The sequence below is a fragment of the Cavia porcellus genome, unplaced genomic scaffold, assembly GCF_034190915.1.
Source record: "Cavia porcellus strain 051 isolate PalLab524CR breed Dunkin Hartley unplaced genomic scaffold, mCavPor4.1 scaffold_22, whole genome shotgun sequence".
Lineage (NCBI taxonomy): Eukaryota > Metazoa > Chordata > Mammalia > Rodentia > Caviidae > Cavia > Cavia porcellus.
Genome location: NW_026947505.1, coordinates 27,494,790 through 27,511,302, shown reverse-complemented (window position 1 = coordinate 27,511,302; position 16,513 = coordinate 27,494,790). Strand labels below are relative to the sequence as shown.

At 48.4% G+C, this 16,513-nt stretch overlaps 2 protein-coding genes across 9 annotated transcripts in view; one reads left to right on the top strand and one right to left on the bottom strand.

Moving 5' to 3' along the window:
* Ezr (ezrin) overlaps positions 1–7,201 on the top strand; it is a 43,958-nt gene extending 36,757 nt beyond the window's left edge. For all 3 annotated transcript variants that reach the window (XM_003468445.5, XM_063232964.1, XM_005003135.3), the window contains 6 exons: positions 2,568–2,731; positions 3,125–3,255; positions 4,146–4,306; positions 4,619–4,711; positions 5,887–6,138; positions 6,248–7,201. In XM_003468445.5, coding sequence (XP_003468493.1) covers positions 2,568–2,731; positions 3,125–3,255; positions 4,146–4,306; positions 4,619–4,711; positions 5,887–6,138; positions 6,248–6,412 — 966 coding nt within the window. In that variant the 3' untranslated portion in view covers positions 6,413–7,201. The remainder of the gene's footprint in view (positions 1–2,567; positions 2,732–3,124; positions 3,256–4,145; positions 4,307–4,618; positions 4,712–5,886; positions 6,139–6,247) is intronic.
* A 572-nt stretch (positions 7,202–7,773) lies between these two features.
* Sytl3 (synaptotagmin like 3) overlaps positions 7,774–16,513 on the bottom strand; it is a 78,499-nt gene continuing 69,759 nt past the window's right edge. For 5 of the 6 annotated variants that reach the window (XM_063232960.1, XM_023564567.2, XM_063232961.1 and 2 more), the window contains 6 exons: positions 16,274–16,376; positions 12,306–12,476; positions 11,103–11,208; positions 10,112–10,211; positions 9,058–9,263; positions 7,774–8,137 (listed from right to left, as the gene is read on the bottom strand). In XM_063232960.1, the coding sequence (XP_063089030.1) occupies positions 8,028–8,137; positions 9,058–9,263; positions 10,112–10,211; positions 11,103–11,208; positions 12,306–12,476; positions 16,274–16,376 (796 nt within the window). In that variant the 3' untranslated portion in view covers positions 7,774–8,027. Of the gene's footprint in view, positions 8,138–9,057; positions 9,264–10,111; positions 10,226–11,102; positions 11,209–12,305; positions 12,477–16,273; positions 16,377–16,513 lie in introns of those variants that run through there. The other variant, XR_010041904.1, reaches the window with a different exon arrangement.

Here is a 16,513-nt window from a genome sequence, read left to right as displayed (position 1 = left end):
AAAAGGAAACCCCAGGGGGTAAGGAGCTGTGAGAGTCCTATTTTGGTGTAGTCTTTTCTAAGGGAATCCCTGGGGGCTGCAGTTTATTTTTAAAAGTCAACTTTTTCTGCAAGTGGCATGGGGCAGTTTGGGCCACACTGTGACTCTCCAGTAGGACCTATATCCCGCTGCACTCGCAGCATGCTCAGGTGGCCTGTGAGAGGCCAAGGCTGCACCCTTTTTCCTCAGAACAGGACAGAGCCTTTTGTTCCTATGGACTAAGCAGAAAGCAGAGGGCTTTTGGACAACTGCTTAATAGTTTTGAAACGGTGAAAAATGACCAGGCTCCTACTTAGCTTTATCTTCGGAGTAGCACTCTCCAGAGCCCTGTAACCAGCTTCTGCCACTGCCACCTGTCCCTTGTCCTGGGCAGGCCAAAGGGCCTGAGATGGCCTGGAGTCCTGCCTGTCAAAGCTTTCATAGCCACTGCACCTATGTGCCTTCAGAAGTTCTTGGATCTTCTTTCCATTTACCTTCTTTGTGCCCATTTTTAGAAAGTCAGCCTACCAGGATGAGTCCTGTTGTGGTTTTGTACCAGGAGGCTTGTGTGTGGGTTTTTGTTTTTAACTTGAAGTCAGAGACTGGCATGCTTCAAAAGCAGCTAGAGAAATCCCCTTCTACCTCCTTCATTCCCCTCACCCACTAAGCAACAGACCTCATTCTCGGCATTTTCCAGTAGTCTGGGGACCTATCTCCTGAGGGTCAGGGTGGGTAGGGGTTTCTCATGTTCACCTAAAATTCTTAAGACCCTAGAATCTTTTTAACTGATTTTCTTCTAAAGAGGAGTTGGTGCTAAAGAGGAGTTTGCAAGTACTTGTGAGTCATAGACAGAACCTATTTGGGCCATTGTGCGGGGTGGTTTTCTCTTGTGCAATAGGCAATAAAAGGGCCTGTTGCTCTCAGCTCTGCCAACTCTGACTGGGGAAAACCCAATGACTTAATAACTAGTGTGTGAAACCCTAGGGGAGCCCCACCCCAGCAGTTCCAGGGCTCAGGGTGTGGCCTCAGCCTCACCCCAGGTTTTCCAGAACCAATGAAAGGAGGAACTAAATAAGCTCTTCTTGGGCGTGTTGCTTAGCTGGTCCTGTGCCCTGTAGGCCTCTGACATCACTATTGAGTAGGTTGTGCTGCAGCTTTGTTTCAGCCCCTTTCTCAATCCCTGTTCAAAATGGTCAGAGTTCTAGATATCAAGGGAGCCATGTACAAGAGACATTTTAAAATAATATTCATGTGTTCATTCATTTGGTTTTCTTGTTTGTTTTGAGACACAGTCTGGCCTTGAACTTACTACGTAGCCCAGCTGGCCTCAAACCCACCTCAATCTTTTGCCTCAGCCTTCCAAGCCCTGAGATTACAAGTATACACCACCACACCCAGCTTTCAAATACCATTTATGATACCATTTCAAATACCTCTTCTGTCCCCTATGTTAATCGTAACAGGAGTTTGAACCAAGATAGTCATCCCTCTCCTAAATCTGGTCACAAAAAGAAGCCATGCTTCATGCCAGGTTTGTAAGGCAGCTTGTGTTTCTACTAACCAGCTTTAATTGTGCCAGGTGCTGTTCCAAGTTCCTTGTAAAACAGATGATTTAATCTTCACAGCCATGCCCTTAGATACTGTCATCCTGTTTCACGGTTGACACTGAGGCCAAGTTAAGTGACTTGCTCAAGGCTGTGTAGAGTGCATTTGGTGACCACCCCTGGCAGGTTGAGTGCCAATAAACACTGAGAATTGGTTTGGTTCTGGGAAGACAGATGAGTGAACATGGTTCTGCTCTCAAGAGCTGATGGTCTAATGGAAGCGAGATGTAGCAGAACAAGGCGTTGAGTGTCATAACGTTAGCACATTGTGGTGGTCACCTTTTCTGGGTACAAGACTTAGAGGCAGAGCACAGGGCCTCGGAGAGACGGTGTTGGATGATGCCCCTGAGAAGAATGAGAAAGAGGGCATCCTCTGCAGATGTGGGTAATGGAGGTCCAGCGCTCCAGGCTGTGGCACATGCCAAGCTGGGCAGTCTGGAGCAGATGGAGATGGAGGAGTAATGGGCACATGCTCATGGCAGTGTGGGAAATGACAGGCTGCAGCAGCAATGGGTGAGGGAAAATGATGGTAGCTGTAGGGCTTGACGGGGACGAAAACCACCAAAGGCGGCGCTTGGGAAGATAGGCTGGTTTGTGGATGGTACTGAGCTTCCCAAGGCCAGGAAAAGCTTTGCCTTGGCATTGCTGTGCAGTCTGAGGTTTCAGTTTATGCACATACTGACCACAAACACCTGCGTGCTTACACATGGGCACGAATGCACCTTCACAGGCCACAAACATGCACACACATGAACACTTGAGCACCTGCACACAAGACAGAGCAGGCATGCTCCCTCCACTTGTTTCAGAGAACAGACATTTCTGGCCTCTTTCCTCTGCCGTATTTGTCCATTTAGTAAAAGGTCTAGAATTTGGGCATCACAGTTTTGGGGGAAGAAAGCCACCTAAGGCGTCCTGGTCTAAGTTGCCCTTCTCTATTGGCAGGACTTTGTGTTCTATGCCCCACGTCTGAGAATTAACAAGCGAATCCTGCAGCTCTGCATGGGGAACCATGAGCTGTACATGCGCCGCAGGAAGCCCGACACCATCGAGGTGCAGCAGATGAAGGCTCAGGCTCGGGAGGAGAAACATCAGAAGCAATTGGAGCGGTGCGTGGTTTGGCACTGGGTCAAGGATGTGACAGCTGGCCTGCCTGTCAGGTGACCCCACAGTGGCTGTGCTCTTCTAATCAGAAGAGCCTGGAAGAAGCAGCCTGGTTCTGTTGAGCCCCTCAGTCCCAGCATCAGCACTGGGGAGAAGGGGAAGCCCAGCTCAGCTTCTGCCACCTTCATCCTAGACCAGTGGTATTGAACCTATGGCACACGTGCCACAGTGGGCTGCTTGTATCACTGAAATCTCTGAAAGGTTCGCCATCATTGTACTAGCCTATCCAGGCACAGGCCCCCCGATGACCAAGACACAGCCCCGGCAGGCATGCTACTGCACCCATGTGCCAGGCCTGCCAGAGCATAATTTTCTGTCCTCCTCCCTCTATTCTACAGGCAACAGCTGGAGACAGAGAAGAAGAGGAGAGAGACTGTTGAGAGGGAGAAGGAACAGATGCTGAGGGAGAAGGAGGAGCTGATGCTACGGCTGCAGGACTATGAGGAGAAGACCAAGAAAGCAGAGAAAGGTGAGGCTGCACTGCCCCGCGATGGTGTTTGGTCTCCTCTCTTCCCACAGAGAGGCAGGCAGGGTCTGGACAGTGGTGGGGAGCAAGCTTTAGGAACACATGTGGTACTTGACATGTCACCCGGAGATAGAGACGTGGAGCAGAGAAGCAATGACATGGTATTGAGACTGGAAAATAACTAAACCTGAGTAAGTTCTGTGCTAATTGAGTTTCCCCATAACTCTTTAAAGTGAGAACTGACTCACCCCATTTTCCTGATGAGACTATTAAGGATCAGTGAGACAGTATCAGCCTATAGTCACTTGGCCCAGGAGTGGCAAAGCCGTGCTGCACCACCTTGACCTTCTGGACTTAAAACCAAGGGCCCTCCGAAAGCCACACATCTACACATGTTGTCTAAACATAGCTCGATTGTGACAGCGCCACTGTTGTTTCAAGGATCACACCATACCTCTACCCTTGGGGCCTCTGGTGTGTTCCATAGCACAGCCGTGGCTGTTTGCTGGCAACCAGGAAAGATCTTGGCAGGGCTTTTTCATGTTTCAAGCAAATGCTGAGGTGGGAGCAGGGGTGAGAGTGAGACCCTTCTAAATAGTGTGGTACCAAGAGGGTCAGCCTCTGCCTGAGAAGAGGGATGTCTGACCAACCAGGAACTATGCAGCGGTTCCTAAGCATCTTGAAGAAGTTGTCATAGGAACATTACAAGGAGCCGTGCAGTAGCCCTGGAGGAGGCTCACCTCCTGTGACTCAGTCCAGGACTTGGTTCTGGGAGAGATTTCTCCCATGTCCTTCAGTCCATTCTGGGATGGGATGGTGTGGGAAGGGAAGATGAGGGGCTCTGCATCCCCGGCCTCGTGTTTCAAGCAGCTATGGTTTGTTGTTCTCTACAGAACTCTCTGACCAGATCCAGAGAGCCCTCCAGCTGGAGGATGAGAGGAAGCGAGCCCAAGAGGAGGCCGAGCGCCTGGAGGCCGACCGCGTGGCTGCGCTGCGGGCCAAGGAGGAGCTGGAAAGACAGGCAGCAGATCAGATAAAGAGCCAGGAGCAGCTGGTAAGGATTGCCTGGGTTTCAAGATGCTGAATTATAGAGAGACTATTCTGCACCAACACCTGCCTTGTGATGACTTTCATCAGGGGCTGTAATGGATCTTCCCGGGGGAAAGGGATTTGCTGTCCTATGAGTCCCAGGCAAAGAGGTATATGTGGGCACCTGGGATCCCACAGAGATACAGGGCAGCACTGACAGGCCTTGCCAGCCATGAGGAGGGAGAGGGGTAAATGGAGGCCATTTACCAGCACACGTGAGCATTTTTTTTCACAAATGGACTCTACCCAAAGGACTTCATGTCCCCTTCTCTTCCAGGCTGCAGAGCTTGCAGAGTACACCGCCAAGATCGCCCTGCTGGAGGAGGCGCGGCGGCGCAAGGAGGACGAGGTGGAGGAGTGGCAGCACCGGGTGAGTGTGCCCCAGACCCACACAGTCCCTGAGGCACCCGTGTGACAACTCCTTGAAGGTGGGTTGAGAGCAGGATCTTACATATTGAGAGCATCAGCGATGTTTCACTGTTTTTTGCCAAACCAGCTGTACTGAGGGAGCAGAAACCCTCCTAGGAATGGCCTTGACCTCGTACACACGCAGTGAGCCTGGCTCTGGGACTAGCAGAGCAACAAGGAGTGACTTACTCGTTCCTGAGCTTTGCTCCTATCACCCTGTGTGTTCAGCCACAAGAACTACTTTTAAATCCAACTCCTTAGATACCACCTGCAACAGGCATCATCACAGCCTAAAACAGGACCTCCTGGCATGGGAATACATTTCTGGCCACCGTGGGAAACCCAGCACTGGGCAGGTCTTTGGACCTGAGTAAGAGTCCCTGCTCATCCACTCAGATACCTGATGAGCTGAGAAGGTAGCCTTAATCAGAGCCTCAGTCTCCTTACTCTGTAATAGGGTCAATGTCCAACCCAAAGTGTTCCCTATAGGTTAGAAATTATATGTGCAGCTCACAGGGGTTGATTAAGCTGTAGCCGCACTCCCAAGACTCACGCAGAGACTTGTTCCTCCACCTGTGGCCTTGCATGCCTGTAGTCAGCAGGGGGTCTAGATGTGGTTCATACCAGCAACCTAACACCAAGCCTCCAGAGCTCCTGTTCCCCAACCCCTCAATTCCTTTAGCCTGGTGCCTCCCTTTGCCTTCCATTCTCCATTCTTGATCCCCAACTACAAACAGAAGATTCTTAGGTTTTTGAGAAAGTAAGAAAAGCTAGTTGTATTGCAGGTCAGACGAAGTTTGTGTCCAGGAAGAGAATGAAGGTACGTGGGTTTGGGTTGTGTCTCGTGAAGATGCTAGGTGAATTCATGGATGGGAAAGTACTGAATAGGCCCAAGAAGAGCAAGACCACATGCTAAAACTTTACAGGCTTCCTGCAGTAGCTGGAGGATTTTCAAAAATGTATACAGTGAGCACGTACTAGGAATACAGGCAGAAAAAAGTGGTGTTTTAAAAAATTTCAAGGCTCTGACATGGATTTTTTTGTGCCATGGTCCTTGTGTTGAGCAGTGCTGTAGCTGCCAGGATAATCTTGGCATGGGTATAAGAGAGTCTCTCACCTATTAACTTGCTTTCCAAGGCCAAAGAAGCCCAGGACGACCTGGTGAAGACCAAAGAGGAGCTGCACCTGGTGATGACAGCCCCACCACCCCCGCCGCCGCCTGTGTATGAACCTGTGAGTTACCATGTGCAGGACAACCTGCAGGAGGAGGGTGCGGAGCCCATGGGCTACAGCGCTGACCTCTCCAGCGAGGGCATCCTAGACCACCGCAACGAGGAGAAGCGCATCACCGAAGCAGCGAAGAATGAGCGTGTGCAGCGGCAGCTGCTGGTGAGTGCGGGCCTGGCTTTCATTTGCCCCTTCGCCCATCCTCAGGGTCGGGTCACTGATGTCTCGGGAGGGCAGGCAGCTGACTGACTGCCACTGCTTCCTCTTGTAGACTCTGAGCAACGAATTGTCCCAGGCCAGAGATGAGAACAAGAGGACCCACAATGACATCATCCATAATGAGAACATGAGGCAAGGCCGGGACAAGTACAAGACCCTGCGCCAGATCCGGCAGGGCAACACCAAGCAGCGCATCGACGAGTTTGAGGCCATGTAGAGGCCAGGCCAGGCAGTGCACAGGGCGCCTGGCGCAGGGCGCTGCCCAGAGGGTCTGGGCAGCCTGGGCACACTGGCTCTTTAGTACTTTAAATCTAGAAACCCCCCTCACCATGTTCCAGGTTCCTTAAAGAGCAGTTACCCGGTGGAAGTACTCTGGGCCATGTGCCACCTTGGTTATTTTTCCCAGCTGTATCATAGTGCCAAAAAGGCCTGATTTTTTATAATTAGCGAATCACTTCCTGTTGTATTCTTGGAGCAGGACTGATGGAATTAAGATGCCTGTAAAATCCAAGTACAAACTTTACACTGGCCTGTGTGCAAGGTTCAGTCTCATTAAAGAAAACCACATCGTGGCTTACATCTGTGCCATACTTCTACTCTTAAAATAAGCTTACACTGATTGATTTGTTCTTGATTTCTATGAAGGATTCATCTCTGTATATTTACTTGTTTTGAGAGGTAAAAAATTAAGTCTAAAGTAAAACCCTGTCCCACATGCAATGATTTCCTTTCTCAAGACATTCTGTTCAACTGGCAGAAATCTGCCATGGTCACTTGGGAGGGATGATATAGGAGGACTTGCCAGTAAACTTGGTTTTTTGCTTAAACAGTTAGAAGAATACATTGTTGGACTTAACACCTAACTAATAATCAGGTATAGAGTATAGTATTTATATGTAAGTGATAATATGGGTTTGTAACCTTAGTTTTAAAAAGGGAAAGTTTTGTTCTGTATATTTTGTTACCTTTTACAGAATAAAAGAATTACATATTAAAAACCTCATAACTATGGCACTTACTCTGATGTGATGGGAGGGCAACAATGAGACTGAGTACTTGCTATGATCACATCTGTAAAAATTCTAGTGTTTATGTAATTGCACATTTCAGTTTTTCTGTGTAAGCTTGTCTGAAATGCACCATAAGATTGAACAGATTCTAGCCCTAATGAGACTGACCTATTTCCTCCAAGAGCTGTTCCCATGTCAACTGTCCTAAGCCACTAGCTCTGCTCATTCCTGCTTTGCCCTTTTTCAGTTCAGATGTCGTATGCAGATGTGAATTCCAGGCCACAGACATACTAAATGGAAACACTCCATTGTGCAGTGGTGGGAGGCCAGCTTAGACTTCCCAGGTTCCTCTAGTCCAGTCAGTTTTGCTGTGGGAGGTGCCCTCTCTGTCCCCTGGGCCCTTGGTTTCCGGCTGGAAACACCACAACATCAACTAACTGGCCTGCAAAGTTTCCACAGGAGAGCAGGCGGGACTGAAGACGCAGCAGGCTCATCTTTTTCCCCCTCTGAAATACACATAACAAAGCTGGGATTTTCACTGTTTGATTAAACATTGGGAGAGACTGGAAACTGTTGAACATTTATTGAAATCTGGCCATTTTCCACAACCTTCAAAAAACAGTAATCTCAGAGTGATTTATGTCATACTGATAATTGCTCTGTTGAATTACAGATATGATGGATATTTTAGGCATTGACACGTAACTCGGGTGGAGTGTGTAATCCTGAGGGTCTTGTCCAGTGGTGATCCCACCCCGCTAACTCTCAGGCGCGCAGCATTTCCAGCACACTCACTGTAGCCTGGAGCTTTGAGGCTTCACTTCAGTGCAGGGTAAGTGTCATATCTGTCCATAAGTTGGGGCTAGAAAGAACTTTCTGCCATTGAAGCTTTGATTGTGAACATAAATCTGTGCCACCAACTGCATCTCCCTCTGTAATATGAGACAGACAGATTAATGATGTGGCTGAGGACACCACCCTATTCCTTCTGAGCTTTTAAAAGCAAGGACCAGCAAGGTGTATTTTTCACTTCACCTCAAGATCATAAGAAAATACCAAACATTAAGAAGAAAAACCCCCAACAGAATCAGTGTTGAGTATGTACTGAGGTATTTCTTAGAACCAATCCCCATTTCCTTCCCTGTAGTGTCACAGGGCTTGGTAGCTTTTTTTTTTTAACCTAGAGGGGTCAAAATCTCAATACCGAGGCTATGGATGGTAGGGAAACCAGTTTTGTTCTCAGAAGGGATTTTCATAGGAAAGAGTTGTGCTTTGCACAATATTTCTTTAAATTCACTGGTCTCTTGAGGGTCATTAGAGAATGTGTGCCAGTGTCTGTTGGTCATATACCATGTGTGTGGCAGTTGGTGGGCAAGGTTAGGGCACAGAACACCCCACCAGCAAAGGGCTGCCCACATACAGTGCCAGAGGCACCCCCTCTCTCTAAGCAACACTGAATAGTGTCCCTGTTTGTACTATTCTCAGTGAAGTACTTTCTAAATTGCCATTTGTTTGGGTTAAGATATTTTCTGTTAATAAAATAATCCTCTTATGATTGACAACAGAAACAAAAGCAAATACTGTACCTTGCCCATTTTGAGATCTATAACCTGTTTCTTTAGCAGATCTAAATCTGATTTAAATTGTCAAAATACTTTGCTGTATTATTGCTCCTTTGTAGACTAAGGAATTTCTATTTATGGCGGGCAGAGCCTGTTAAATTGCCGTTGTTATGGAAGCACCTTTTCTTTTCATGGTACCCATGCAAGACAATCACCAAGAACAAAGCTATCACTTCCACCATTTGAGAAGCACTGGGTGACATAGTGCCCATGGAATATCTTAGACTTACTTGAACCAAGTCTGGCTCCCCCCAGCAAGCGATCATTCATTCCAAAAATGGCCTGGTCCCACACGGTTAATTCCAAGCTTGCCTGTCTCAGCTGAGACCTGGTCACACCATTGAACACAAAGGAGTGTTTCCACTGGGGACACGCTTGTTTCTTCAGCACCGGGGACTTCAGACGCAGTTTTTGTTGGTCTGGCAGAGTGAGGCAGCTAAAGGGAAACACAGATGATGCTCTGATGGTGGCCATGCATACAGCCCCCTTCTACTGTTGATACTTCTGCTTGAGTGCAAACTAAACTCCAAGTGCTGCATCCAACATAAATAGCATTCACAGCTGTGAACTGGGTGGGCACTGCAAGACCTGGCCATGGCCCTTTGCTAGGATTTCTTTCAGCGCTGGATTCTGCCTCACGGATTACCCTTCATTTGGAATTCTGAGGCCACATGGTTCTCACTGTAATACTATCACCATTTGATGGCACAGGCTGTGCTTCAGTGAGGAGGGCTCTACACACGTGATCTCATTTTCTTCTGTTCTCGGAAATAAATTCAAAGACGCTAACTGAACTTGCCCAGGGCCTTACTCAGAAGTGACAGGATTAGGACACGAGTGTGGTTCTGTCTTTAAGGCAGGCTGTCATTTTCCTGTTCCCTCAGTGCCTGGGGATTCAGCCTTCAATATAATTAATGTTGTTTACTTTGGGGGATATGAACACACCTGCACTAAGAATGGTGGACTCGTGCATACATGTCAGCTAATCCAAGAGAACTTTTAAACTAAGGAAGCATTTACTAACACTACTCTTTTTGTACTTAATTTCAAAGCTGATTTATTGATATAATAAGAACAAGATAAGAGCTTAGGTTAAAACACTATTCCAAATCAAGTCTCAGCATGTCCAAATTCCATAATTCTTGGAAATCTGGGTCTTTAGTAGCTATGTTGGATTTTCTTAGGAAATCTAAAATCAGATGAGTCCAACATGGCTTACACTTCGTCTAACATGGCCTACTACTCAAGATAATCGATACACAGTATTTGGTTACTAATACCTACCCTTTAACAAATGAATTTAAGGTACCATCTGACCGCACAGGTAAATTCTTGGCTCCGAGCACTACCAAACAGAGTTGGCCATTAAGTGATAGCTGATCTCCTGGAAGAAAAGGACTGTCAAACCCACTTTTGAGACTTCAGTGTGCAATACCACCACCCAAAACTGAATGTCCTAAGAAATGTCAAAGCCACCAAACCCCATGCAGCAGGTAGGAAAAGGAGCATTTTCCCTAGAAGGCGCTACTGGCCCTTCCCTGAGGCTACCCACGGTGATGACAGGATGCAGGCACTGACAAAGCCCAGGAAGGCAAGAACCCACAAATAGACAGGGAAGGTGTAGGCCAGCTATCACCAGCAGTTTTGGGGAATCTGGGAGCCCCAAGTCCAGCTTAGAGGGTATGGATAACCAGAATGCTCGATGCTGGCCTGCTAGTACCCTCAGAGGCAGAAGTTTCTCTTTCTTCCCACCAAATGGTCACTGTACAATGGAAATTACTATGCTTGTCTTCCTTTTCTGCCCTCCTAATTTCCATACACTGCACATTATCTAAGTTAAATCCATAATATCCTCAAGGACCTGTCCCTTGATTCATCTCACCTGCTGGGCAACAGCTCTTTCCTCTGAGCCTTGCAAGTACCAGTGCCCTGAGTTCTCTTGGCTCCTTATAAGCTAAATTCCTCATCTATAATATATCCTAGAATGTAAAGAGGGGCCATGGTTTCACCAGAGACTGGCCAGCCTGCCACTGGGAGGGAAGCCTTAAAGCCAGCGTCTTTAGAGTGGTATAAATAGGCCCTGGAGGCCTGTCCTCAGCTACCCTGCTAGGGTTTCTGGGGAGCCACCCCCCAGGCTGCCTCCATTTGGTGTGGGATCAGCGGACAAGAGGAAGGAAACACTAGCAGACTTCTGCCCCTCCCTCAGCATACCTGCCCTCCAGGTTTGGGGGATAGTGACAACAGGCAAATCCTCAGAGGGCTGCAAGTCACCTACCTTCTTGAGCCTCCTGGAGCTTTCTAGGCTCTGTAGGAAGGACTAGTTTGGCCCGAACAGCAAGTTCGCCATTATTCTGAGGAACACTACTTTCATATTTTTCAGCCTGTGGGCAATGGGCAGAGGTTAGGAGGAGGACTGCCCCCCGCCCCCCAGAACAGGCTGCATGCCTTGAGTTGCTCAGCTCGGTCCACAGTGCTCCCCTATTACCCCTGCATAGTCCTTCGGGCTCTCTCAGGGGACTCGGATGGGGTGGACATGTCTATGCTGGATGGCTCTTTCAGCTGTAGTGACACCCCTGCCACCCTCACCACCACCCCAGCAAACCAGAGGTTGGCAGGCCCAAGTAGGTAGGCCTGTGGGAATAGAACAGTCCTAAGAAAACCTGGCACAACCTGTTTGAAAAAAGTAAATAAAGCAAGCCTACCCCACCCCTACCTAGGTCAATAAGACTTCCAGCTACCCCTCCTGCATGCCAAGGTCTGCGACAGGCACCAGAAATGCCCAAATCCATGATAGCTCTTCAGGCTTTGGGTATCTGGCCACATCTTGTCCTGACCCCTGCTGATACCCTCCTGCCTACCAAGGTGGTTTGTCTGGTAGTGGGTGATTCTGTCAGTCAATGAAAAAAGGAAACTGTATAATCTCATTAGTCTTTCACCAAGAGGATGAGAGCTGTATACTAGAAAGGGTCCACATGCTGGGGTAGATCCCATTGGCAGAGAAAAGCAACCCTCAGGGTGATGGCAGAAGGCCCAGGACTCCTGAAAGCCTGTGTAGGCCAGCCTTGCCCATGCTGAAACATGGTGTTTGGCTCTTGGGTGGCAGGTAAGATACAGCTGCTACCACCCTCAGCATGTGAAAAGCAGGCACCATCCCCAGACCCCCCTCCTGGGAGCAGGCCTACGAGGACACAATCCTGTCCGGCACCAGGTCGAATCCGTTAGCTGGCACAGGAGAAGTGCTTTTTTGCTCGGCACTCTACTACTAGTCCACTTGCCAAAGAAGGCTCTGTTTGACACAACCTTGGTGTTGGCCTATCTTATACGAGGCCCTGCACCAGGGGCTGGCAACAGATATCTTCCAGGGCCTGTTTTCATACTGACGAGAGAGGAACAGGGGACATAGGATGTATCAGGGATTTAGCCTCTGAAAAGGGAGTCCCCAGTTGAGGAGCACACTCAATCTCAAACCAGATATCACCTTGGCTTGGAGTGGATACCAGTGGAAAGACTGTGTTGCACTGTCTTCAAAGTCCCACGTGGCCAGAGGAACAATCACTTCTCCAAGGAACACCCTTCGGGCAAGTGTGCCCAGGTGCCACACGGAGACCAGCAGCTGCCGGGTCACCAGCTGGGCAGGATCCACCTGGTACTGCAGACACACAGGGAGGTGGTCAGTGGATTCCCAGGGCTGAGCCCCAAGACTCAGCTGCAGCTAGGGTCCCGCGTGGTAGAGTGGGCCAAGCTGCTTCAAGCCAGGAGACAAGAACAGAGCGCTCTGTCAAGAGCTCCCTCAGGCACCAAATGCTCTGTGCTTTACTGCCACCGAGTCCCCTGCCCACCCCTTTTTCGCAGAATAATACAAAAGTGAAAGTCTATCCAGCCAGAGGCACCTGGAAATCAAGCTAAGGACTTGGCAAGGTAAAACTTGAATTTGCATCTGACCAACACTACAGCCAGCCAGGCTTATCCAAAAATGCTAAAAATAGGGGCTGGAGATTTAGCTCAGCTGCATAAGCGCCTGCCTTGCAAGCAGGGAGTTGTGAGTTCGAGCCCTGGTACCAATAAAAAGGAAAAAGACAAAAAAAGCTAAAAATTGGGCCTTAATTTTTAAAAGATGCAACACATTGGAACCAGAGATATAGCTCACTGATAGAATGGTCTAGTATGTTTGAGGCCCTGGGTTCCAGCCCCAACACTTTAAAAAAAAAAGGGGGGGGGGGAGTACAAAGTATGAGCTTTACCCCAGTTTGTATTCCCCAAGCAGACACAATGGCACTCTGGACTGAGTAGGCACTTTGGCATCAAACTGTCCTTAGGAGTTCAGGACATGGACAAGAGTGACAGGAGAATCTTCTTCCTCCACCAGACAGCATTTTCCCCAGGAGCCCAGAGGCCAAAGGCCCCTGAGTGTAGAGCCCTGTAGTCGTGCTTGAGGTGTGGGCCACACTGTGAGCTGGCTAATTTCATCTCAGTCCCTCAGAGTCTTGTTTTAAACTAAACAGTTGAATTTTCTTAATAATGAACACAAGTTACTGAATTCTCCTTTTTAGCTGGATCTTAGATATCTATTGATCTTTATCTTTCAAAGCATCCAGTGAGGTCAGTATTTTTAGTCACCATTTTGCCCTTGAAAACACAGAAGCCTAGAAATTCCCGCGCCTGGAAGCTGTCCTCCCTGGCAGGCCAGCATTGTTAACTACTGTGTTTGTCATCTACTGAGCTCTCCCTGCTGGCCTTTGTCCTGTGCTGCCCCCACCCCAGTGCCTGCTGGGGTTTGAATCTTGACCCCTAGGGCCACTCCTGCCTGTCACGAGGCAAAGGCAGGCACAGCCACGTAAAGCAGATGAGTGTTTTGTTGCTTGGGTTCCATATCCTCTCCTGCACCTTTAGCCCAGTTCCCTTTGACAGAGAGATAACTTTTCTCAGACTCTAAAGGGAAGGAGCAGGCAGTGGGTGCCATCTCAGCCTGCACCTTTTCCTTCCCCTGCTCTTGCTGTGCCCTTTAGGTCAGTAGTTCTGAGCCACATTCCCTCTGTAAGACCCCCCTGGCTGGTTTCACAGCTTTTCCCTTCAGTCACTGGCCCATTTCTGAGTCGGCCCGGAAACACGGCACTGACCTGTTTTTCCCACGAGGCCCATGCCCAGTCATTAAGCCCAGCGCACCAGTCTGTGTCTGCTGCCCCCTGAGAAATGATGCTGTCCCAGGAAGAGTGTGAAGCCGTGGGCAGGGGCTTCCTTCTGTGCTGTGCTCCTGGGGCCAGCACGCTTAATATCAACTGCGCTGCCACTAACCCTTGCTGAGCGCCCTCTGACACTCAGAAATACTTCTTGTCCTCACCAACTGATCACCCCTGACAAACAGGACTGCCACCTTTTTGCTATGTCAAGTAAGACTCACTTTTGTGGCCACAAGCCGGCCCCAGTGGCCCTAAGACTGTTGCAGCCCCACGAGGTCTGGCACAGAAGGTGCCCCAGAGAACGGGGACAGGCGGTGTCAAGACCATATCAGACCTGCTGTGTCAGTTCACCCTCCCAAGCTCATTCCAAGGGTTCCCAGGTATGTATGAGGTCTGTCAGAGTCCAGAGGTCCCCAAGAGAGCGCAGTGCCCAGGACACCTGGAGGCTGCATTTCTAGACGCTCAGCTTTCATGTATACTTTTCTCAAAATTAGCCAGAGGCAGGTCTCATGGTCCACCCCTATCTTTCCCTGATTCCTTCCCTCCGGCTGTGCAACCCTCCTGAGTGCCAAACCAAAGGGTGTTTTGAAATACTAGTTTCTACAAGCCTTTTTTGTTTTCCCCTCTGGTACTGGGGACTGAACCCAAAATTTAGTGCATGCTAAGCAAGCACTAGACCACTGAGCTACATCTCCGGCAGTTTGGTTTTTGTTTGTTTGTTTGTTTGTTTTTGAGCCAGGGTCTTGCTAAATTGCCAAGGCTGGCATACATGAATTTCTTTAAAAAAAAAAAAAAAAAAAAAAAAGCCAAGCATGGTGGTACGTTTGTACTCCCAGAACTCTGGGCAGCTGAGGCAGAAGGAGCAAACCTCCAAGCCCAGCTTGGGCAATTTAGCAACTTAGTGTGATCCTGTCTCAAAACAAGAAAGAGAGAGACAGAGACAGAGGTTAAAATTTTAAAACTGAACTATATAATTAAATATTTATCTAAAACAATCCTCTTCTCTAAACCTCTAATTTGAAATGCCTTTCTAAATATATGATGAGGAATTTTTCATATCAATTTAAAAGTGTGTGGAGCTGGCACAGTTTGCAGTTTTCCAGATTCTTCCAGCAGGTGCAAGAACTGCAGACCAGGCTGCAGCCAGCGACTTGTCTGTAGCTCAACTGGGCTAGGCCAGTGGCATCCCAGCATGCAATGGAGCTTGTGGGAACAGTGGCATCTCAGACCCCACCCACACCCGCTGAGTCAGAATCTACAACTTCTAAAACTCCCCAGAGGGTTCCTACGCAGATGCAGAGGAAACTTGAGAAGGGCTGCCAGTCTAGCTTGGCTTCAAGCTAAGTACTTCTAAGTACTCTCTAAGTCTTGGTTTCCCTGTTAGAAAAGAAGGATTCTAATGTCTCCTTCAGTGTGTATATAAAGCCCTTGGCCCAGCAGGGCCCACGAAACAATGGCTATTATTATTTAATGAACTCTGGGCTCCGAGCCAGCCACCCAGATGGCCCCTGGCTGGCAGTTCACAGACACCCTTATTTGCCAAGGAAGGCAAACAAAGCCTTCTCCTATCCACAGCCAGCATGAGATGGCAGGATTTCTGGGCTGCCCAGTTCCGACTGGGGCGTCCCTCAGCCTGGCTGCCCTTCTGGCTGGGACTCCCAAAGTCGGTCTGCCTCTGCCAGGCTAAACTTTGCTTCTCCAACCCAAACCAGGTCTACCTAAGCTCCATTCTAAATCATAATCTCATTTTTTAGCATTAAAGTAAAAAACATAATTCCTTTTTCCTTCCAAAAAAATAACTTTTTCATTAAAAAATGAAGAAATCTGGATTTTTCATGTATTACAATAAAGAATCACTTCTACAAAGATAGTGACTCATCCATCTTGTTTTCTGGGGCCCTTGTTTGAGCATGCCTCTGTGATACTCATACAAATGCAACAAAACAAATCAATTTTTAAAATCACTTTGTGCCTGATTGTCAGCCTGAGACACAGAGGCAGCCAGGCTTTTTCCTCCCCATTTTCTCAGAAATCATTAATCAAAAGCCATTTGCAAGTCCTCCAGAGTTTGCACTTTTCCTGTACAAAGGCTACAATCTATTTTCTATCAATTTGCCACTGATTGACAGAGCCACAAAGAAATGCATTACAGTGTCTGCACTTATATTTAACTGACTCAAGAGTTTGAAAATAATCTCCTGTTGGACTCTGATCCGCATACTCAGCCTGGGAAAGGTAGGGCTCAGTGCAAGAATGTTTGTCCAAGTACCTTCAAGGTCTCCTGAAAGGTTGGGTCCAGTGTGTTCTTCTGGACACCAGTCTTGCGCTTCCCCTGAGAGGACCTGTCAGGCAGCAGGTACGTCTTTACATACCTGTGGCCAAAAGCAGAAGGACAAAAATGAGAGCTCAGCAAGGGGGCTGACCAAAAACCCCAAGAAGTAGAACCCACACATCAGCCTTTTCTTCACACTGCTTCCTTCTGGATCTTGAGATGATAGAAAAGACTTAG